The following is a 24,995-nucleotide window of genomic DNA, read 5'->3' on the forward strand; positions in this document are numbered from 1 at the left end:
TTAACCGCTCAGTCTCAAGTTTTCACTTGACACCTTCACGCCACAAGCACATGGTTAGGGATAGCTTGGTTTAGCCGCTTAGGCCAGAATTTTATTCCTTTAGGCCCTCCTATCCACTGATGCTCAAAGCCTTGGTATCCTTTTTATTTACTCTTGCCTTTTGGTTTTAAGGGCTACTGGCTTTTTGCTCTTGCCTTTTGGTTTTAAGAGCTTTTGGCTTTTTCTGCTTGCTTTTTCTTTTTCTTTTTTTCGCTATTTTTTTTCTGCAAGCTTTGTTCTTCACTGCTTTTTCTTGCTTCAAGAATCATTTTTATGATTTTTCAGATTATCAAATAACATTTCTCCTTTTTCATCATTCTTTCAAGAGCCAACAATTTTAACATTCATAAGCAACAAATTCAAAAGACATATGCACTGTTCAAGCATTCATTCAGAAAACAAAGAGTATTGCCACCACATCAAAATAATTAAATTATTTTAAAATTCGAAATTCATGTACTTCTTTTTCTTTTTCAGAAAACAATTTTCATTTAAGAAAGGTGATGGATTCATAGGACATTCATATCTTTAAGACATAGACACTTAGATACTAGTGATCATATAGTAAAGACACAAACATAATTAAGCATGAAGCATAGTAAATGAAAAACAGGAAAATAAGAACAAGGAGATTAAGGAATGGGTCCACCTTAATGAGGGTGGCATCTTTATCTTCTTGAAGAACCAATGGTGCTCTTGAGCTCCTCTATGTCTCTTCCTTGCCTTTGTTGCTTTTTCCTCATAGCTTTTTAATCTGCAGTCAATTGCTCTACCACTGAATTATGGAAAAATAAAAGCAATGCTTTTACCACACCAAACTTAAAAGGTTTGCTCGTCCTCGAGCAAAAGAAGAAAGAAGTGGAGAAGATGGAGGAGATGGAAGTGTGTGAATGGGTGAGTTTGGGAGGGAAATGGTTTGAATTTGAATGGTGAGGTAGGTGGGGATCCTGTGGGATCCACAGATCCAGTGGGATCAAGGATTTAGCATCCCTGCTCCAATTAGGCGTACAAAATGCCCTTACTGTGCAATCCTGGCGTTTAACGCCAGATTGCTGCCTGTTTCTGGCGTTTAACGCCAGACTGATGCTTGTTTCTGGCGTTAAACGCCAGCTTGGTGTTTGTTTCTGGCGTTAAACGCCAGACAGATGCTTGTTTCTGGCGTTTAAACGCCAGAATGATCTTCCTCTAGGGTATGCTATTTTTCATGCTGTTTTTTATTCTGTTTTTTATTTTTCATTTGTTTTTGTGACTTCACATGATCATCAACCTAAAGAAAACATAAAATAGCAATGGAAAATAAATAGATATAATTAAATAACATTGGGTTGCCTCCCAACAAGCGCTTCTTTAATGTCAATAGCTTGACAGTGAGCTCTCATGGAGCCTCACAGATAATCAGAGCAAGGTTGGGACCTCCCAACACCAAACTTAGAGTTTGGTTGTGGCCTCCCAACACCAAACTTAGAGTTTGACTGTGGGGGCTTTGGTTGACTCTGCAGTGAGAGAAGCTTTTCATGCTTCCTCTCCATGGTTATAGAAGGAGAACCTTGTGTCTTATAGTTTGCAATGTCTTCAAACCACAGAGCTTCCTGAATAGCAAACAATTGCTCATTCGGAAAGGTTTCAGAGATCTCAGTAGGAAGGAGGGATGCTCCTGCTACTGGTTCTATCCGGGACAGGTGATCAGCTACTTGATTCTCTGTCCCTTTTCTGTCTCTTATTTTTATATCAAACTCTTGCAGAAGCAACACCCATCTTATGAGCCTGGGCTTTGAATCCTACTTTGTGAGTAGATATTTAAGAGCAGCATGGTCAGTGTACACAATCACTTTTGATCATACTAAGTAGGATCTAAACATGTCAATGGCATAAACCACTGCAAGTAATTCTTTTTTTGTGGTTGTGTAATTTTTTCTGGGCATCATTTAAAACATTGCTAGCATAATAAATGACATGCAGAAGCTTGTTATGCCTCTGTCCCAATACTGCACCAATGGTATGGTCACTGGCATCACACATTAGTTCGAATGGTAATGTCCAGTCTGGTGCAGAAATAACTGGTGCTGTGACCAGCTTAGCTTTCAGGGTCTCAAACGCCTGCAGACACTTTGTGTCAAACACAAATGGCGTGTCAGCAGCTAGCAGATTGCTCAGAGGTTTTGCAATTTTTGAAAAATACTTTATAAACCTCCTATAGAATCCTGCATGCCCCAGAAAGCTTCTGATTGCCTTAACATTGGCAGGTGGTGGTAATTTTTCAATTACTTCAACTTTAGCTTGATCCACCTCTATTCCCTTGTTTGAAATTTTATGCCCAAGGACAATCCCTTCAGTCGCCATAAAGTGACATTTTTCCCAATTTAAAACTAGGTTGGTCTCTTGGCATCTTTTCAGAACAAGTGCTAAATGGTTAAGGCAGGAGCTGAATGAGTCTCCAAATACTGAAAAGTCATCCATGAAGACTTCCAGAAACTTCTCTACCATATCAGAGAAGATAGAGAGCATGCACCTCTGAAAGGTTGCAGGTGGATTACACAGACCAAAAGACATCCTTCTGTAGGCAAACACTCCAGAAGGACATGTGAATGCTATTTTTTCTTGGTCCTGAGGATCTACTGCAATTTGGTTGTAACCGGAATACCCATCCAAAAAGCAGTAATATTCATGACCTGCTAGTCTCTCTAGCATCTGGTCTATGAATGGTAAAGGAAAATGATCCTTCCTGGTGGCTGTATTGAGCCTTCTGTAGTCAATACACATACGCCACCCTGTAACTGTTCTTGTAGGAACCAGTTCATTCTTTTCATTATGAACCACTGTCATTCCTCCTTTCTTAGGGACAACATGGACATGGCTCACCCAGGGGCTATCAGAAATAGGATAGATAATCCCAGTCTCTAGTAATTTAGTGACATTTTTCTGCACCACCTCCTTCATGGCAGGATTTAGCCGCCTCTGTCGTTGAACCACTGGCTTAGCATCATCCTCCAATAGGATCTTGTGCATGCATCTGGCTGGGCTAATGCCCTTAAGATCACTTATGGACCACCCAAGAGCTGTCTTGTGTGTCCTTAGCACCTGAATTAGTGCTTTCTCTTCCTGTGGCCCTAAAGCAGAGCTTATGATTACAGGAAAAGTGTCACCTTCTCCCAGAAATGCATATTTCAGGGATGGTGGTAGTGGTTTGAGCTCGGGTTTAGGAGGTTTTTCCTCTTCCTGAGGAGTTTTCAGAGGTTCTTTTATTTCCTCTGGTTCCTCCAGATCAGGCTGAACATCTTTAAAAATGTCCTCTACCTCTGATTCGAGACTCTCAGTCATATGGACCTCTTCCACCAGGGAGTCAATAATATCAACACCCATGAAGTCGTCTGATGTGTCTGGATGTTGCATAACTTTGACAACATTCAACTTAAACTCATCCTCATTGACTCTCAGGGTTATCTCCCCTTTTTGGACGTCAATGAGGGTTCGTCCAGTTGCTAGGAATGGTTTTCCTAGAATGAGAGTTGCACTCTTGTGCTCCTCCATTTCCAGCACTACAAAGTCAGTAGGGAAGGCAAATGGCCCAACCTTGACAATCATGTCCTCAATTATGCCTGATGGGTATTTAATGGAGCCATCAGCAAGTTGAAGACAGATCCGGGTTAGTTTGACCTCTTCAGTCAAGCCAAGCTTTCTGATAGTGGATGCAGGGATTAGGTTGATGCTTGCCCCAAGATCACATAGAGCTGTCTTGGTGCAGTTACCCTCTAATATGCATGGTATCATAAAGCTCCCGGGATCTTTAAGCTTTTCTGGGAAGCTTTTCAGAATGACTGCACTGCATTCTTCAGTGAGGAGAACTCTTTCAGTTTCTCTCCAATCCTTCTTATGACTCAAGATATCTTTCATGAACTTGGCATAAGAGGGTATTTGCTCAAGTGCCTCTGCAAACGAAATCTTTATTTCAAGAGGCCTGAGATAGTCTGCAAAGCGGGAAAATTGCTTATCCTGCTCGTCTTTGCGAAGTTTTTGAGGATAAGGTATCTTGGCTTTGTATTCCTCAACCTTAGTTGCTGCAGGTTTATTTCCTACAGAGGTAGGTTGAGAAACCTTCTTGAGGGATTTATTATCAGCACTTGCAGGTGTCTGATCCCTCACTGGCATTTGAAAGCCAGGGTTGGAAGCTGGAGTGGTGTTAGACGCCAACTCCTCATCTGTTCCTGGCGTCTGAACGCCAGAACTGTGCTTCCTTTGGGCATTCAACGCCAGTTCCTTGCTTGTTTCTGGCGTTGAACGCCAGTCCTGAGCATGGTCTGGGCGTTCAGCACCAGCCTTCCACCCAATTTCTGGCGTTTTAACGCCAGAATTATTTTTTCCTGGGCTCTTACTGTCCTCAGATGAATGTTGGGTGGTTTGCTCATTTCTTGGCTTCCTGCTTCCTTGAGGTGGGGTATTTAATATTTTCCCACTTCTTAATTGAACTGCTTGGCATTCTTCTGTTATTTGTTTTGACAGCTGCTGTTTTGTTTGCTTCAATTGTTCTTCCATATTTATATTAGCCATCCTTGTCTCTTGTAGTCTATCTTTGAATTCGGCTAACTGTTGTGTTAGAAAGTCCAATTGCTGATTGAATTCAGCAGCTTGTTCTACAAGACTGAGTTCAGCAGTTACTGTTTTAACCTCTTCTTTCATGGAAGGGTCACTGCTTAGGTACATATGCTGATTTCTGGCAAATGTATTAATGAGCTCTTGAGCTTCTTCAATTGTCTTTCTCATGTGGATAGATCCACCAGCTGAGTAATCTAGAGAGATCTGAGCTCTTTCTGTAAGCCCATAATAGAAGATGTCTAACTGAACCCACTCTGAAAACATTTCAGAGGGGCATTTTCTTAGCATCTCTCTGTATCTCTCCCAGGCATCATAAAGAGATTCATTATCTCCTTGTTTAAAGCCTTGGATGTCCAGTCTTAGCTGTGTCATCCTTTTTGGAGGAAAGTATTGATTCAGGAATTTTTCTGTCAGCTGTTTCCATGTCTTTATGCTAGCCTTAGGTTGGTTATTTAACCACCTCTTGGCTTGATCTTTTACAGCAAATGGAAACAGTAATAATCTGTAGACATCCTGATCTACTTTCTTATCATGTACTGTGTCAGCAATTTGTAAAAACTGTGCCAGAAACTCTGTAGGTTCTTCCTGTGGAAGACCGGAATACTGGCAGCTTTGCTGCACCATGATAATGAGCTGAGGATTCAACTCAAAGCTACTGACTCCAATGGAGGGTATGCAGATACTACTCCCATATGAAGCAGTAGAGGGGTTGGCGTATGACCCCAGAGTCCTTCTGGACTGTTCATTTCTACTTAGATCCATGATGGAGAAAGGGAGATGATGTAAAATAGAGAAAAAATATTTTTATTTATTTAATTATTTATTTATTTCGAAAATAAATAAATTAAAATAAAATAAATAAAAATGGGTGAAGATTTTCGAAAAAATGAGGAGAGAGAAAGTGGTTAGGAAGTTTTGAAAAAGATATGATTTTTTTTTGAAAAGGGTTTTAAATTTTGAAATAAAAAAAAATCTGAATTTTAAAATTGATTTTCGAAAAACTACTTCAAAATAGAGGGAAAAGATATTTTTGAATTTAATGAGGAAAGAGAAAAACAATAGAATAACACAAGATCTAAAATTTTTTAGATCTAATGCTCCTTGTTTTTGAAAATTTTGGAGGGAAAACACCAAGGAACACCAAACTTAAAAATTTTAAGATCAAGACACAAGGAAAACTCAAGAACGCCTTGAAGACTCACAAGAACAGCAAGAACATGAAGAAGGAACACCAAACTTAAAATTTTTAGAAAACCAAGCTAAAATTTTTGAAAAACAAAGAAAAATCAACAAGAAAACACCAAACTTAAAGTTTGGTACAAGATTTAAAAAAAAAAATTATTTTTGAAAAAAGGATTTTTTAAAAAAAAAGATAGCCAATTACCAAGAACATAAGCACCATGCTCTAACTAATTGAGCTATAAATTTAAAGTGTTTTAACAAGGTATAAATAAATAATATATAAATTTTTTTTCGAAAACTAAAATTTTGAAAAAGAAAATAAGGATTCTAAAATTTTAACAAGAACAATAATAAGAGACTCTAAACCAAAAAGAAAAATTTTTCCTAATCTAAGCAACAAAATAAACCGTCAGTTGTCCAAACACGAACAATCCCCGGCAACAGCGCCAAAAACTTGGTGCACGAATTGTGAATCACACGTTTCACAACTCGTACCACTAACCAGCAAGTGCACTGGGTCGTCCAAGTAATACCTTACGTGAGTAAGGGTCGAATCCCACGGAGATTGTTGGTTTGAAGTAAGCTATGGTTATCTTGTAACTCTTAGTCAGGATATAATATCAATAATAATTCTTAGTTTTAATTGTAAAAAGTCAAAGGGCATAAAACAAATACTTGTTACTCAATAATGGAGAATATGTTGGGGTTTTGGAGATGCTTTGTCTTCTTTATTTCAATTTTTCTCTTGTACTCCTCTTCACACACGCAAGGCTCCTTCCATGGCAAGCTGTATGTAAGGTGTCACCGTTGTCAATGGCTACTTCCCGTCCTCTCAGTGAAAATGGTCCAAATGCTCTGTCACAGCACGGCTAATCATCTGTTGGTTCTCGATCATGTCGGAATAGAATCCCTTGATTCTTTTGCGTCTGTCACTACGCCCAACAATCGCGAGTTTGAAGCTCGTCACAGTCATTCAATCCTTGAATCCTACTCGGAATACCACAGACAAGGTTTAGACTTTCCGGATTCTCATGAATGCCGCCATCAATTCTAGCTTATACCACGAAGATTCTGATTAAGAAATCTAAGAGATACTCATTCAATTTGATGTAGAACGGAGGTGGTTGTCAGGCACACGTTCATGGGTTGAGGAAGGTGATGAGTGTCACGGATCATCACCTTCTTCATAGTGAAGCGCGAATGAACATCTTAGATAGGAACAAGCGTGTTTGAATGGAAAATAGAGATAATTGCATTAATTCATCAAGACGCTGCAGAGCTCCTCACCCCCAACAATGGAGTTTAGAGACTCATGCTGTCAAAGAGTACAAAGTTCAGATCTAAAAATGTCATCTGGTACTAAATGAATCTCTAAAAGTTGTTTAAATACTAAACTAGTAACCTAGGTTTACAGAAAATGAGTAAACTATGATAGATAGCGCAGAAATCCACTTCTGGGGCCCACTTGGTGTGTGCTGGGGCTGAGACTTAAGCTTCTCACGTGCCTGGGCTGTTTTGGGCATTCAACGCCAGGTTGTAACCTGTTTCTAGCGTTGAACTCCAACTTGTAACTTGTTTCTGGCGCTGGACGCCAGACTGCAACATGGAACTGGCGTTGAACACCAGTTTACATCATCTATCCTTGAGAAAAGTATGGACTATTATATATTGCTGGAAAGCCCTGGATGTCTACTTTCCAACGCAATTGAGGTCGCACCATTTGGAGTTCTGTAGCTTCAGAAAATCCACTTTGAGTGCAGGGAGGTCAGAATCCAACAGCATCAGCAGTCCTTTTTCAGCCTGAATTAGATTTTTGCTCAGCTCCCTCAATTTCAGCCAGAAAATACCTGAAATCACAGAAAAATACACAAACTCATAGTAAAGTCTAGAAATGTGATTTTTAATTAAAAACTAATAAAAATATACTAAAAACCAACTAAATCATACTAAAAACTAAGTAAAAACAATGCCAAAAAGCGTATAAATTATCCGTTCATCAGGGACCTCTCAACCGGTTGGTTTCAAAATGCCTATACATGTCATGTGTCACATAAACGGGGTACAAGGACCCCGTGGTCTTGAGAGCCTGATATGAATCCCAATTTGATTCATATGATTTGAGTTTCCATTATTGAACTTTTATTCTATGTCAGGATTGATGGTGAGAGCTTAAAGTCATATACGTTGTATTGGCCAATCATTGGCAGGAGTATGAACCCCTTATAAGTTACTATCGTGATAATGGAGTCTGACTTCTTGCTTGTGGTACACCATCTGAGGTATCTCTTTTAAAAGCATTTGGCAACTTGTCCATCCAAAGCTCTAAGAATAGAGTCAGAGAAGTCTATCTAATGGATGGAATCGACTAAGATTTGATCCAGTGCTCTTTCTGACTTCAAACTATTGGCTGGGAAAACTATAAATAATGGCATGTTGTGTATAGAGTTTGCGGGAAGGAAGATTGCTTTCGCCTATTAGAGCAGAGGACAGCAAACCAAGAAAAATTCCTAGATAATTTCGATTGACATTTTGGGCTTCAGGTATTCACAAGATCCCTCCGGGCTTTCACGCCTTAGGCCAACAACTCTAATCACTGACAAGACTGAACCACCATTGATCTATCGGAGATTCAAAACTGCTGATAATGAAGACAGATATATATAGAAAGTGTTCAGTGCACTAGCTCAACCTCTCTTTACTTGCTCCTTTTTTCACTCTAGCTACTCTACTTATCGCTACAAGTATGGAGCTCTATTTGTATACTCATTTCAGATATTACACTAGCTCTTTACTCTAGCTCTCCTTGCTCGCTCCTATCTCTCTTATTTTAAATAAGTAAGCAGAGGAAGTGAAGGGTGGAAAATTACATAAGAGATAGAAAAGTTCCATACGCGGAAGACGCTAAATGGTAGAGCATAGCTTTCCCAGGCTAAGGTTGAGAGGAATGAGGCAAATCGCTTGCTTACTTGAGTTCTGAAAGTACCGATTTCCTGATCTCGGAAAAGTCACCAAAAAAGGATCTTTCGTGTATAATCCTGCATAATCTCGAATGTTATCAGTTCTGGTACGTAGACCAAATAATACAATACAAGCAAAAGTTCATAGATTCATGGAGATATAGAACAACATATAAGTTATCATGCTTGCATATCCACCATTTGAGTCTCCAACAATTATTCCAATAATAACATATCTGATTTGACCTATGGACAAATACGCAAGCATACGTTTCATGCTTGTTTGGGTAATAGCTAAGCTTTGTTACTGATGACGATGGAGGAAGGAAACTTCCATTAGTCTCCCTTAGGAGATACACATCCCATTAGTATTGGTGTTGGTGTGCAAGTCCCACATCTAACTGTAAAGGACAGCACTACTTAGTGAAAGAGCGCGGATATTGTATAAAAAGACTAAAAAACTTTCAAGACGGAAGTTATCCTATAGATGCAGTATTCATGCCTGTTTGAAACGCAAATCATAGTATTCATTCTTATGTGAATGGGAATGAAAAACAAGAAATACTCTTTCTCGAAATATGGACAAATGGGAGTTTAACTCCTAAAGAAGTGCTTTATGAAGCTTGAAGAAAAGAGCAGAAAGATTTTTCGAAGGCTTCAAGCCCTATTTCAGCTGAGAGCATTGATTCCTCTGGCACCTCTCTTCCACAGCTTGGCACTTTTCAAGAAGGTGCCTACACTAAAGTGTACAAAGTGGCATAAAGTGATTCTCCGGAAGTAGTGGTGGCAAATCTTTGGGATGGACTTAAAAACTCTTTCTTTCTTGAAACGAAAGAATATGAAATGAAGAATGACAGGGCTAGGTAAAAGGTGCATTAGAGCAAGTCACTTATTATCCCCACCCACAGGGGGTAAGGAACTGGGACGGAATGCGAGCCAGAGGCGGTACATCCTTTCCGGTAAGCAGCACGTGTGGGTGTGCTTATTTGAGAGTAACAAAGGAAGTAGGAGAAATGTTCATGAGCGGGTGGCTAATAGATTCTCGACAAAATAAGTCCCTCAGTCCTCAAGTCAATCAATAGATGTGCGGATCTATTATTCTATACGAGAGATTGCTATATCGTAGCATTCATTCTCCGATATGAGACCTGTTGAGGCTCTTGTACCATTCCCCGCTCCCAAGTCACACGGGACTCCAGCCACTTGTTGTGGTCATTTATCTAATTTGTTTGGACCATGACCACTTGGAACACGGGCGCTAATGGGCATACCAGAAAGTAGGCTTAGAAGCTGGTTTCATACGACCTGGGCCGGGGAAGAGACCCTGACTTACTACATTTGCAGGTTGAGTTCCAGTCCCACCAGCTTGATAGCTATCTATTTCGAAACCGAACTAAAATGAACTGCCAGATCGACCAAGTGAGAAAACACTTAGAAAGCGCTTGTGCCCCTGAGGCTTGTAGCGACAAGGCACGCTGCTTTGAGCTAGGGATTTGTCAGGCAGAGGGATTGATCAGAAAGCCTTTCGACCTACTGGAACCTAAAAATCAAAGGGGATTGGTAGCACCCCTGATTGAGACTAGACCATTAATAGCCCTTAGGAAATCCTCTTCTTCCTCTGTAAAGAATTCTTTTAATAATTATTCTGAATCTAATCTTTTAAAAAAAGCGCGTAAAGTCCTCTTGTGTTTACGAGCCAAAGTTTTAATACAAGAAAGTCGAATTATATATTTTATTCGATACAAACTTTTTTTTGAGGATCCATTATAATAATGAGAAAGATTTCTGCATATCCGCAAATATCGGTCAATTATATCAAAATCAGATGAATCGGCCCAAACGGGCTTACTAATGAGATGTCCTAATATATTACAAAATTTCGCTTTAGCTAAAGATCTAATTAAGGGAATAATTGGGACTATTGTATCAAGTTTTTTCATAACAATTTGTTTCTGCTAGACGAGAAATGAAGAACATAACCAATACAGGGAACAAGGGAATATCGGACCATATCTGCTTTTGCACCATGACAATCTCACTCAAATTACGGGGACCTACACATATTAGTACAGTAGACCGGGGTACCCGGCCAGAACCACACGTGCAAGTTTTCCTGCATGTGGCTCGTCCGCGCTTTCCGAGGCGCAGCCTGTTACTCAGCATGGGTTCCAGGGAAGGGGGCGTCACACTTTCGTGTTTAGAGCATTGTCCGAGTGAATAGGCAGCGCCTACCAAGCAAAGCTTTCTTGAGGAGGCTGGGCTGGTTCCCTTTCGGCGCCCGCATTTTCTTTCTATTTTGGGGCAAGGCAAGCCTCGGGAAAGTATAGGTTGGCTCCCAGCTCCATCTCGGCCGGCATCCAGCTCTCGAGGGGGTAGAGTCCTGGAGCGAACTACTCATTGCTGTCTTGCCCCAACCCAAGGCCGTTAAGGTTGGTGAGGAGCATTGTTTTTAGGGGGAGAAGCGTGGTTGACAAGCCACTTCGAGGATCCCTCCGTTGTTTTCTTTTCCTCCCGCACCGTTTCCTCGAAATGAGAAAGAAGATGGTACACTCGAATTGTATTATTTAAGTGCTTATTGCTTGCCAAAGATCCTACTTCTACAATTGGTAGGTCACCGGTTTATTCAAATAAGTTGTGTTTTCTGTGGTTTTCCCATGTTACAACTTCTGTACCAATTCGATCGATCCGGAATGGATCGGTTAAACATTCCATTACTTATTCTATAAACTGCCTCACCCGGGAAGGACTCACTCAATGGCTAACTCTTTGCTGGCAGGTTAGCTTAATATACTTAATATCCCACGCTTACTCTAGCTTACTTGGGCTTCCCTTTGGCCTTTAGTAGAGAAAAAAGCTCTTGAAATTTCCTTTTCTATTCCAAGGACTCTCATTTTAGCTCTTTTTCCTTACTTTAACAAGTAAGCAACGAAACGCCCCTTGGGCTAGAAATTTTTGACTAACTAATCAAATAACGTGGAATGAAAGCGGAGGAGATACCGCTTGCAACATCTCATGTACATGTATACAGCTACTTAATATATAGAAAGAGTGGCTCCTGCGTCAGGTTGTCCTTTGCTTCGATTTCCAAGTCTTTTATCTCCTTTGGGAGGCTCTCGTCTTGGGGCTTTTCTTGTCTGTCACTTGAATTAGGTTCGTTTCAGTAGCTTGCCATGGTTCCTTTGAGGAGGGGTGTTTACAAGGGTTTTTTAGTGCAAAAATGTAGTGGTAGACGAGAGGGAACCCGAAAATGCAGATGTAACCCTAGACTGTGAGTCCAGGTGATTTGACCCTTCGTAAAGATTTGATTCGAAGCTGACCTGCTCCAAATGCTGATTCCGCACAGGTGTCCTCGTTTTATTCGAGGATTGGATTTGTCTCGCTCCTCTTTCCGGATGAGCTGAGATAGATGCTGTTTCAGGTCTTCCCTACCTTGATTGGGAATCCATTCATGGAATAAAACCAACGGCAACTTCCGCGGAGCCATATCTATATGCGCCTATCAGTGAGCCGATTGCTCTCCGGGGCCTTTCTCGAAAAGCTTCATCGCTCGTGTGCTGTAGCTCCGAAACAGAGAAATAAGGATAAGGAGGCTGAGATGAGAAAAGAGAGACCTCACGGCATAAGCCATAGTTCCCAAGAATAGGTCCTAACTAACGCTAATGATATGGAAAAGAGGCCTAGTACTTTTCTTTCCTTACTTATTGACTTGACCTTGAGGGCCTTCCCTCGAGGGAAGTAGTCACATAAGTACAGCCGGGAAGCCAGAAACTATTGAATTGATAGGCCCAGTCCTGCATCTAAAAAGCTAGGAAATTCAGTTTGATCTGACCTAGGCTGATCTGTATATGACCTTGTATTCTCATTCAAGACCTGGTGGGGAATCCCTACCTGAAGAAGATCCTGTAGGCGAGGCAGTAACTAAGGAAAAAAAAGCCAGTAATCCCTAAGAATCTCTTATCCTTTTCCCTGGGAACAAGGACTGAGTTCCAGAATTCAGGAAAGCACTAAAACTGGAGATTGAGCTCCTCTAAATCCGATAAATCCGAAGTCAGGAGTTAACTCCTTCGAAATAGCAGTTATCCACTCCGCACTTGGATACCCAGCGTTTACCGTGGGCACGATAACTGGCACACTAGAGGTGCGTCCTTCCCGGCCCTCTCGTACTAGGAAAAGGTCCTCTCAATGCTCTAACGCCCACACCGGATATAGACCGAACTGTCTCACGATGTTCTGAACCCAGCTCACGTACTGCTTTAATGGGCGAACAGCCCAACCCTTGGAATATACTACAGTCCCAGGTGGCGAAGAGCCGACATTGAGGTGCCAAACCTTCCTGTCGATGTGAGCTCTTGGGGAAGATCAGCCTGTTATCCCTAGAGTAACTTTTATCCGTTGAGCGACGGCCCTTCCACTCGGCACCGTCGGATCACTAAGGCTCTCCTTCGGACCCTGACGTGAACGGCAGCTTTCATTGAGTCTAAGTTTGATGATCGAACATTCTTTCAATTGCATGTGTTAAAAAAAGCACGCACAATTGAACAAAAGATAGAAGATCAAACTCCTCAATAGTCAGATAGGATCGTAGGTGTACGGTGACCGGCTTCGCGAGACCTTATCGGTCTACTCAAGGCGTTGCTCTATTGGGCGCAGCTTTCTTGATCTAGCTTTCTGACTAACTGAATAGGCTCTTTTCAATTCTTTCTTCTCTTACGATATTTCGGCCACATTACTTCGAAAAGTGTCCTTAATCTTATATACGATACCACCCACTTCCTCCCTTTCTTCCCCCTATCTCGCCATACTAGCAACTTGATTAGCTACTAGTTACTAGAATCGTTCAAACATCAAACAGTCTCGGGCTATTTCGCCCTTAGCTCGGCGTTTATCTTTCCGGTCTAGCTCAACGATGAGCTCTTTCGATGTTCAGTCTGTTTGGACGGATATGACGTTGCATGTCATCATCATGCTCATCATCGGCTGGTATCCTCGGGTCCCGACCGATATCCGTCTGCAGGCTTAGAGCTTTGCCACCAATGAATTCATTATCATACTATAATAACAAGGGCTAGGAATCCACTGAATAGCTAGTAACATAGATTGTGTCTAAAAAGCTAAGAATCTCCAGGTCGTAAGCCTTTATACCATACTGCTTTTTCTAATTATATATTTCTTTACTTCATATTTATATATCATTCTCCGTTTCATTTCCTTCGAAAGATATGGCTTCTGGTGGTTGTGTCCGCGAATATTAATGATTATAAAGTGGCATAGCTCCAGACATGGGCTTCTTCCCAAAAAACTATGGTAGCCGGCAATAGGATACCCTTACTTAAGTTTCTCCGCACTTGGGCATAAATATACAATGCCACTTAATCCACTATCAATGTATCAATGGTGGTGGTCCTTCTGTGTAAAGTTAGCTAGTGTGGATTCGTGTAAATCTGCCAAACAACCTATTGACAAGAGCCTATTCATTTTATTCTTGCTATTTTCGCACCCCTGTCTGGTTTTTTGAGAAAGAATGGGGAACGTCCGGTGCAAAAGTAATTGAATGGGTAAGTCGCCAATCCCTAAAACGGACTATGTAATATACTTTATCAGGTTACGGGTGGGCATTTTACCAGAGGTTTCTATTGGTAGAATGGTCCTTCGACCCTTTTGTTTGATTCCGACGGCCGACATAGATCTCATGAGACCTGCCCACTATTACTACGAATAAAGCCCTGCCTTTTTCCTTCGCTACTAGGAGAGTAAGCTACTTCTATTAGCGCCGGACTTTGAGTCGAATTGATCGTGTCATGTGCAACGTCCATCAATGATGGTTCATTAATGTCCATTGATTTAGACTCCTTCCACCTTCCCAACTACGAATAAGATCGAGAGTAGCCCGAAAGCCCCAAAAAACCAAGAACGAAAACGAAAGCCTTTCGATTCACTCCCCATTCTCTCTTAAATAAAGCTCTAGTTTGTACCATCCAAACAATTCAATTGTTTAACGTACTCCCTCCATTGCAATGGTTGAATTTTTCAACTTCAACCAAATGATTCAAAAAATTAATAGAATTAAATTAATAGAAATCTTTTCTTTTTAGTTGGATGAAATCTTTCGAAAGTCTTTAATTTGTCGTGAATATCTTTGCTTCGGAACAAAACAATTAGAATTAGGCTCGGTCAACTGGAACATGTATCATCAATATAGGGGAGCCATAAGCTACTTAGCAACCCTTTCTTAATAATGAAAAAAAGATTCTTAATAATGAAAACAAATTTGAAAAAATTGAGTCAACCGCTAGAACTACTACTACCGGTTAAAAAAAATTAGAGTTATTGTTCAAGTGAATTCAAATTGGAATTGAAACACAAATCAAATGTGGATTGATGTTTTGTTCGAAAACAAAAACTATGACAATCAAATTTTGATTGTTGTCTTGTAAGAAAAAAGATAATCTATAACGAAGAATCAATCTTTTTTTTATGGAGCCGGAATATCCGAGGCAAGAATTTTCTGCTTTGTGGAGTCAACTCGTCTTCCCCGAAGCGGAACCCACGTATAAATTAGTGTATACATATGCACATATTGAATTCTCAGACTAAGAATCCGGTATGTTCCCCAGCTAATGAAAGGTGAGCTTGAGCTTCCAGCCCCGCACTCTACGACTTCGAAGTTAAATCATTCCTCATTCACTTACAGGCAAAAGGCGATAGGCGATCAGTAAATAGCCGAATTGGCATCGATTGAAGAAGAAATTAGTAGAACCAATCCATTTTCCAATATAGTTGGGAGACTTTACCCAAGAAATGGGTAAAAAAAATGAAAAGATCGGAACATGGGAATAGATCTGATACCAATACGAACTACCTATTTCAATTGTTGTGCTTTCTTAAATTGCATACCTATACAAGGGTTCAAGTTTTGATCGATATTTGCGGAGTTGATTATCCCTCTCGAAAATGAAGATTCGAAGTGGTCTATAATTTACTGAGTACTCGGTATAACTCACGCATTCGTGTACAAACCTGTGCAGACGAAGTAACACGAATATCTCCAGTAGTCAGTCTATTTCCATCAGCCGGCCGGTGGGAGCGAGAAGTTTGGGATATGTTTGGTGTTTCTTCCATCAATCATCCGGATCTACGCCGTATATCAACAGATTATGGTTTCGAGGGTCATCCATTACGAAAAGACCTTCCTCTGAGTGGATATGTAGAAGTACGCTATGATGATCCAGAGAAACGTGTGGTTTCTGAACCCATTGAGATGACCCAAGAATTTCGCTATTTCGATTTTTTTAGTCCTTGGGAACAGCGTAGCGACGAATAATTCAGAATCCAAATAGGTCCAGCTCTGGGACAAATCAATAGGAAATGCGAATTTCTTTGTAATAAAATAAGAAGAAAAAACTTCAAAGAGTCTTGGAGATATCAGAAGTGAGAATGCTGACATGAGTAACGAGAAATCCAGTGAAAACACGATCGCCTGCCAGTGGAAGGCTTTCTTGCGTTTCAGTAAATCAATCGGTCCTAGACTTTAAGCTAGGCTACTGGATTATTCAATTGAGTTGCCTACCCTCAGGTCATTCGCAGCCTTAATAAAGTATCTTTGCTAGCCGTTGTAGAGTAGCCCTTAATGGACGGCCTGTAGTAGTTCACCAACCCAAGAAATGATCTTAACTTGGCAACACAAGTGGTCGTGTAATTAACACCTGGGCTAATATTATTAACCGAGCTAATCTTGGTATGGAAGTTATGCATGAACATAATGCTCATAACTTCCCTCTAGACCTAGCTGCAGTCGAGGCTCCATCTCTAAATGGATAATATTTTTGTCTTAAGGGATACGAGTTTTTGAAAGTAAAGGAGCAATATCAACAGCAACGGCCCTCCAGCATGTCCTCATATCGCGTCCGTCACCACAGCTGCGCATCCCAGATAGATACATTGTGTGTTGCCATAGTGACTTGGTCGTCAAAAGGGGCACAAACAGAAAGTGCTTTTCCATATCCCAAAAGGCAACTAACTAGAACCCTCTATCTATTATGGAGAAAGTATAGGTGCTAGGATTACTACTAATAGATTCTTTGACCCGCAACGGTCGAGCAACCACTACATTTCTTGAATGGCCGTTGCCTACATAACTCGTCTCCCTCTTTTCAAGGAAGTGAGTCTCAGACCCTATGTAGTTCTCGGTCCTTTTTTTACAGTTTCTGACAGGTACCTTTGTGGCTCTTCACTCCAGTCCTGAAGTATTCTGCGTTTCACGCGAGCCCTCAAACCATAAAACCATAAACACATGCAATCCCATCTCCAACTGAGACCATTCGACTTTCATTTAAACTTCCCATGATCGCCATCTTTTCACCTCCTAGATTTAAGGGACAAAGTTCAAAATGATGTCCAAAGCAGTCGCAAAATGGGGGCTTTGTACCCCCTCACTCAAGAGATCCACGAAAATATCTTCTAACTCGGCGGGTGTTACAATAATACGTAGATGAGTATTGGATGACCCGCCTACGCCCCTACCCCCCTTTTTTTGGTTTGTAGTCTTGGAAAAGGGGATGGAGGGCAGTAGGATCTGCACGTAAATCCGCCAGCCATCTCTGGTACTCAGCCACGGACTCGTCAATTTCTAAAGAATTTATGATATTTCTTACGCAAACCTGTGCAAGTGATATTCTATCTTCTGAAGTATCTATTTGCCATGGTTTTAGATTACGATAAAAAAATGAATAAAATGGTTCAACACCAATGTTTCTAATTCATCTTTATTTCGTTGTAATTCGTCAGGAGCGGGAGGAATTACTTCTCCCCCGTATAGGAGGCCTCACTGGTAAGCGTGGAATTGGATGGTGTTGGCTGGTTCACGCTGGACGCCGAACCAGCCCCCTGTCCTAGGATGGACGCCCAGCCCGAGTTGCCTCCAGACGAACCCAGGATGGAGGTCCAGCCTGAGTTGGCCCCAGAATGCGCCCCAGCCCCTTCGGGAGCCATCATATTTAGAACCGTTCCCTGCAGATTGGAGTCGAAATAGGAAGTAACCCCCACCCCCAGTCGAAGTAGAGGGGGTAAGGCGCATTCAACAGGGCAACAAGGGTCAGCATTTGAAAAACAAATAATACAGTATACAGATAGAGTTTATAAAAAATAAATAGCAAAAAAAGACCCAGGACCGCACGCCCCAAGTCCTTCAAATGGTTGACCAACCGCGATCTGAGAACTTTTTCCATTGAAAATTCGTACGGGGACCATAGAAAAGCCAGACCCAATAAGACCAAAGAAACTAGCAGACTGATCACTAAAGAGATACAAATAGGTGCAAATTCTGACATGACCACAACCCACTTGGTTCTTTCGCTCCTTGCTCGCGGAGCGGCATACCAAAAAAAGAAAGGGTAGTACCAATGAAGCCTACTATTAATGACTAGTTGAACATCAGGAACGGAACAGAGAACAAAGAAAAAGGAATTGTCCCGAGGGGCACTACTCCTTCTTCTCCTTCATCGTCGAAGGTCCTTTGTTCTTCGCTTTGAAAGAGACCGACTATAGATCTCTTTCTCTCACGCTATTTTATATGAGGTACACAAGAGTACTTCGCGCCACAACCATCTCTTTTTTATAAGTTCTACGGACCGATGCCTGCTGCTTCATCTGGGAGAAAAGAATCATAGATATGCCGGTCATTAGAAGGAAGAACCGCCATAAAAAGATTCCTCGTGTATCATCTGTAGCAAAACTATGAACGGAAGCTAGCAATCCGGACCGTATTGAGAAGGTTCCTGAGACACAGCATGGAAGAGTCACAATATTAAGAACCGAGATCCAAGAATGAAGAAGGGGTAGAATTATAGAATGAATACGAGTTGTGGCTAATACCCAAGGCATAAAAGAAGCATTTTCTACGGGATCCCGAAACCACCAGCCACCCCGACCTAATTCATGATAAGCCCACCAACTTCCTGGCATGATGCCCACGGTTAAAAACCACCGACATGTCAAGATCCAAATTCGAATCAGTTTCTGGTCCTGGTCAGATACCACTGTGTTCGCGCCGGCGCTCCAACAAAGAGGCGAAGTAATGGTATCTTTCTGTTCATTACGAATGACACGCTTCGCCTGCTCCCTCCCCGTGCCCACTAGTGCTCCTGTCCAGAGCAAAGAGAAGGCGAAAAAGCGCCGCCAATGCATCATAAGCAGGCTTCTATTGCTACGCAACAAAAGAGCTGGATAGCATTTTGCGACCACATGTTTGAATTTGTTGTTAAAAAGATCCCTTGTTATACGGGATCCGACGCATCCAGCGGAGCGAAGCAGCGTTCCCTTCTTTTCGGCGGCATCCTTCCGCATTGGCAGCGAGTGGAGTGCCACAATCCCATTCATCATTTTGGATCTACATAATCCAAATGCCATAGCACTGGCGACGTCTCTGGCATAAATGCAAGGAGGATGTATAGCTGATATAGTATCTTGTGGAACAGGATTTGATTTTGCAAGCGGTTCGGTACGAACGAAGAAATTTCAAACAAAAGGATCGGAACTCGCTCATAGGAAAGGAGAGAAAAACAAAGCAATGCCAAGAGCTCTGTCAATCTGCTGTTCATCGATAGACGAAGCTCTCTCTTTATCATCTCGCGCCAGATGCAACAAAGAATGAGTCCTTCTTTTTCCTTCTCGCGAACCACGGGAGCGCCTAGCACCTAGAGGAGCAAAGCTCAATTTCCTTTCAGGGTAAAGCGGCGCATAAAAAAGGGCTGGCCCGTCAAACGTCTGGTTCCTTCGCGAACGAAGTTCAGAATCAACAAGGGTTCGTAGAACGAAGGGAGTATACAACTGGGGTGCAGCCCCACTTTTTTGTTCGTAACGAGGGAGAGATAGAATGGAGTTCTTCACGAAGTTCGAGACAAAGTAATAAAAAACTTCTCTATGGCCTCCTCGTTTTGAGACATTATGGCTTTGGGGTCGACCCCGGTAACAAAGAAGGAATCCATAAAAACGTGGGATCCGACACCATGATAAAATACTCAATTTCAAAGTGAGTAAACAGAATTCCATACTCGATCTCATAGATACATATGGATACATATAGAATTCTGTGGAAAGCCGTATTTGATGAAAGTCGCATGTACGGCTTGGGGGGAGATCTTTCATATCTTTCGAGATCCACCCTACAATATGGGACCAAAAAGCCAAAATAAATCATTTTAGCCCTTAGAAGTTATAAAAAAAAACAGATTATCCCTTTCACGCTCATGTCATGGCGAGGTACTGTAGAAGAAAAAACCGCAAAATCCGATCCAATTTATCGTAATCGATTAGTTAACATGTTGGTTAACCGTATTTTGAAACACGGAAAAAAATCATTGGCTTATCAAATTATTTATCGAGCTCTGAAAAAGATTCAACAAAAGACAGAAACAAATCCACTATCTATTTTACGTCAAGCAATACGTTGGAGTAACTCCCGATATAGCAGTAAAAGCAAGACGTGTAGGTGGATCCCTCGGGTTGGTATGCTTGTGTGTCAAGCAATCCCGCTTCAGTAGCAGACTTCGGTCAAGGAAATCGCTTCAAGCAATGGCTTTGGATCGACCTGACTTCTTAGAGAGTAAAGCCAGTGAATGAATGAAATCCGTTGAATGAATAAGTCTTTATGGCTCAAGCAGCTAGCGGACCTCCAACATTGAGAAAGTCAAGCATGTCAGCACGCCCCCTACCCATGTAGTCGGCTTCCCGGTAGTTTGCGGGACGCTATTGGAATCGGTCTATCTAAATGGCCTATCTCCGGATGTATGTATTCTTGAAGTCCATTTATCTTCAATTACCGGGCATTGATGCTTTGGCCGGCTCTTGTTGAAGTCGCCCGACTCCACGTCCATTCAAATCGAAAGCAGACAAAGTCCAAAGGTATCGATCCAAGGGCGTCCTCCTGTTGTTTCGATCTTGATCGGTATATTTGGTCAGCAATCCCTTGCTCCATCAAAGGAAATCAGGACTAACGAGGACGCGAAAAAGCATCTTTCTATATAATTGCCATCCCCGGTCTCACCTGCGGCAACCCTTCTCCGACCAATTGAAGTGGCCTAAGCACGTGTATAGGCGTAGGAATTGCATTTTCTCTACCTTGAACACTGGAGTCTTCTTGTAGCTATATCTTACCACTGGATTGGACCAAAAGAAAGCCTCAATCTACTCGAATATGTTAATAACGGATCGAGTCCATTAGTACGAGCAGCCAATGAGTGGGAAACACAAAGTATACTAGACTCCCTTTCTTTTAGACCAAGACATACCCGATGACATGCAATGAATTAAGGATCCACAATGCCATGATAGAGTCTTCGCGTTCATACAAGAGAGACTCCGTAGGCGGATGAAGAGCCAGGAGCGGGAGCCCCAACTAGAATAGGTGAATTATTAACCAACTATTCCACCTCCAAGGATGGAACGATTCGTCTTTGAGCATCGCTGGCAATAAACCTCGTTGAGAGAGCAGCGAGCCCTTAGCGACTGCAATTCGTCTTAGCTTAGTCTTCTCTTCTGAGATGATTGGAGGCTGGGGAAGGGGAACTCTTGAAGAAGGGCAAAATCTGAACTCGGAACTAAGCGATTGGCATCTACTTTTTATTCTATTGAAGAATGTAGAACTAAGAAGAAAATAAGAATAGGGATCAACGTCGAGCCATCCTTCTCAGTCTCGCAGCATCAATTGAATCGGCAGACACAAAGACGAAGACAGAGACGAGCTAATATGTAAAGTAGTGGAATGGAAAAGGATGGACGAGTGGAATAAGGGAAAGCAGCTCAATTGACAAAAAAAAAAGAGTAGCCCCCTTTTGCTTCTGCCTAATCCGTCCGTCCCGGAAAGGTCAGCAACCTAGAACCACTCTCTAGTTTCGACCCCCCAACTCATGCTTTGTTGTTCTTAGTCCACGGTCTTCCAATTAGAGCTAACTCTAAAAGTGGCAATTATACCCTTATTGGGCTTTATCCGGGAGGAATATACTCATCTTCTTGCTAAATTAGTCACTAGGTTTAGAATGACTGCTTTCGGAGAATGACTTATCAATTGAGTTAGCATGACGTGATTGATTACACTTTCTATATATAGGCCTGACCTCGCTGCCCAAGCAGATCAAGCCATAAGAAGAAGATCCTTGATCTGGCCTGATAATGGCTTGATGGGCCCAAAAAAACTACAGATAGTGATGTCGCTCTTACCAAGGATACTTGTGGGTCTTTACAACTGCTGAAGGTGAAAACTGCTATTCCTTAGTTTCAAACAGCCGATGAAAGGCCTTCAAGCAAAAACAAAAGAGAACGAAAGAGTGGATTTCAGTCTATCGCGAGAGGTAATTCTAGTCTTTATTGACATTAGTAGAGATGTAAACAGTATCTTCAGTCCTTCCGTCTATAGTTGCCGATGTGAACTATCGACTTTCTAGTACTACTTCAAAAGCAGCGGGGGGGGGGGGGGGGGGCAGGAAGCGGAGTCTATGCTAGCAGGAAAAGGCCTTCAAGCACTGGTATATTGATTTGATTTACTAACAAGGCCTACTAAGACATAGATGGCCTACACATCCCTACTTGCTCGCTTGTAAAGCCCATACAGAAGGTAGTTATGGAAAGCCGGATTTAGATTGAGTTTAAAAGCCTTCTTCCTCCGATCAGGCTGAGGGGACAGAAGCTTAGACGTCAGGATATTGAGAAGAGCCAGAGAGGCTAGCTTATATTGAGATCTTGTAGGCAAGCTAGAAGTCTTGACGCCTAAGTGACCGGGCACTTCAGCAGCCTAACTGGAAGAAGAAAAGCCATTGAATCCATTCAAAATCCTAGCAAAATATCTTCTGAAACCGTCTTAAGAACGTACTAAACCAAGGGCGGGAACATACGGAGGAGAGTGAAGGAGTTTCATTGCAGGTAAGAATATCCTTAAACCCACCCTTCGACTTCGATCGGCCTAAGAAGGAGGATCGTGGTCTTATTATCCTCCCGTCTCTGGAACAATAGGAGGGCTACGCCCCTTTAGCTACCTGGGTGAGTGCCTCTTGGAATATTCGACTTAACTCCGAAATCCCTCAACTCAGGAACTGACGGTTGGCTTGAAGAAAGACCTTCCAGGAGCTCTACATCACCCTATATATGGGATTGATTGAGCCGGCATTCATGCTAATTCAATGTGGGCATTCCTACGAACATACCATACATGGAGCCAATGTAAAGCCGGGTGCGAAAAGTTTAGTTCATTTGGCGCTTTTGAGAGTAAGCAAATGAAGATCTCGAGTTAGGCGCTTGAGATGCGACTGAACTAAGACCTGTACGTGTACGGTCTGGTTTCAGTGCACGTGTGGAAGGCAACTCTGTTTAGCCAGCAAGCATAGGAAAGTTGTCCCTGAGTCCATGTCGTGATAATAGAGCAAAGCCTTAATGCCGAACTTGGTAAACGAACAAAAACAACTAAGAGGTCCCTTCCCTCCTTTGCTTGCTTGGATCAGGATGTAAGGCCTAGCCTGGGATACTTCCGACGCACAGTTCAGCTAATTCCCAAAAGAGAAACTTGCGCTTATTCATATATAAGGAGGAAGTCCTATTGACGTATAGAAAGTACTAGGCTTTCATCCTCGCGGCCTAAGGGCCGAGTCCTACTCCTCAACTGGTACACAACCCATTACGTTAGTTAAGTTAGGACTTTCTCATCGTAACTCGTGGAACTTCTTCGCAATGGCTCCGTTCCATGCCTCATTTCAAAGGAAACCTCAAAATGGCTCTATTTCATTATATTCCACCCATATCAAAATTTCACTCATTTTAGATCCCCCCTCTTTGGTGTCAGTGAGATAAGAGATGTCGTTTCTAGTCTATCTCTTTCTATTTCTATATAGAAATATGGAAGGTTGAAAAATCATTATATAAATATATGGATTGAAAATTAGATAATAATCCGGAGATTGCAATAGATAATAAAAAACAGAAGATAATAAAAAATAGAGGTTTGCGATGATTTTTTAATCTTTTATACTGGATAATCTAGTATACTTATGTATGAAGATAATGAATTCGGTCGTTGTGGTCAGACTCTATTATGGATTTCTGAGCACATTCTCCATAGGGCCCTCTTATCTCTTCCTTCTTCGAGCTCGGATTATGCAAGAAGGGACCGAGAAGAAACTATCAGCAACAGCTGGGTTTATTACGGGACAGCTCATCATGTTCATATCGATCTATTATGCGCCTTTGCATCTAGCATTGGGTAGACCTCATATAATAACTGTCATACTAAGGCAAGCTCTTGAAATTAAACCCAAACAACGGGAAAGTTATCATTTTGAAACCTGCGAGCTCTAGAGCAAGCAAATAAGAAAGCTAGAGATAGGGGGTGCGGAAATAGCAAGAATAAAATGAATAGGCTCTTGTCAATAGGTTGTTTGGCAGCTTTACGCGAATCCACACTAGCTAACTTTACACAGAAGGACCACCACCATTGATACATTGATAGTGGATTAAGTGGCATTGTATATTTATGCCCAAGTGCGGAGAAACTTAAGTAAGGGTATCCTATTGCCGGCTACCATAGTTTTTTGGGAAGAAGCCCATGTCTAGAGCTATGCCACTTTATAATCCCCACCAACTGGGGCAGCGTTTCCGCCACCTTAATTATTATATGAGACGGCTTGGACCACCTTTTCTGGATCGCGAGACAATGGAAGCAAAGGTTGAGAAATCCATTCGTTTAGCTAATAAGAAAATCTTAGTTAGATAAATTAAAGAGGGACAACAAAATCTTGACTAGCATATCTGCCTCATCATCCTTCTAATACATCTGACGACGGATAACAAATTGGATTGGATAATACGAGGGAAACCAGACCGGGTCAAAGAGACCGGAACTGGTAAGCGATCGTGAGGTCGCCGATCACCTCCATAGGCAATCTGAAGAGAGATTGCACATTGCTTCAGATACAAAGCAAGGAACAAACCCCTGACTTCCTATACAAATGCTTAACAGCCTTCGCATACAAGTAGACGGCTATGCACGACTCCTTGGTAAGATGAAGAAGGAATGGCGTGGCGAAAGAGCTACCTGGAAGCTAGTTACGGTTGTGCAAAGAATATGAAGGAAACTTGTACCCTATTAGTTCAGTCAGTCAGTTACAAGTGAGAAGAAGGATATCAGGTTCCAAAGACTCATCACAAATATCGTAGGTGATATCCGAAACCGCTGATGTTAGGATTAAG

The 24,995-nt window shown here is 41.8% G+C and overlaps 3 protein-coding genes across 3 annotated transcripts in view; 1 reads left to right on the top strand and 2 right to left on the bottom strand.

Annotated features, from left to right (window-relative positions):
* Positions 1–24,995, bottom strand: part of LOC148565851 (uric acid degradation bifunctional protein TTL-like) — a 72,174-nt gene that overhangs the window by 34,897 nt on the left and 12,282 nt on the right. The window lies entirely within an intron of this gene.
* On the bottom strand, positions 18,333–19,172 carry LOC107644004 (Cytochrome C assembly protein). Its single transcript, XM_016347770.3, has one exon. It carries the CDS (start codon positions 19,170–19,172, stop codon positions 18,333–18,335), a length of 840 nt encoding a protein of 279 aa, XP_016203256.1.
* LOC110272311 (uncharacterized) lies at positions 19,198–19,416 on the top strand. The gene has a single exon (XM_088489153.1). The coding sequence runs from the start codon at positions 19,198–19,200 to the stop codon at positions 19,414–19,416; it is 219 nt and encodes a 72-aa protein (XP_088345279.1).

This window comes from Arachis ipaensis, chromosome B5 (assembly GCF_059453495.1).
Source record: "Arachis ipaensis isolate K30076 ecotype BB chromosome B5, ASM5945349v1, whole genome shotgun sequence".
NCBI lineage: Eukaryota > Viridiplantae > Streptophyta > Magnoliopsida > Fabales > Fabaceae > Arachis > Arachis ipaensis.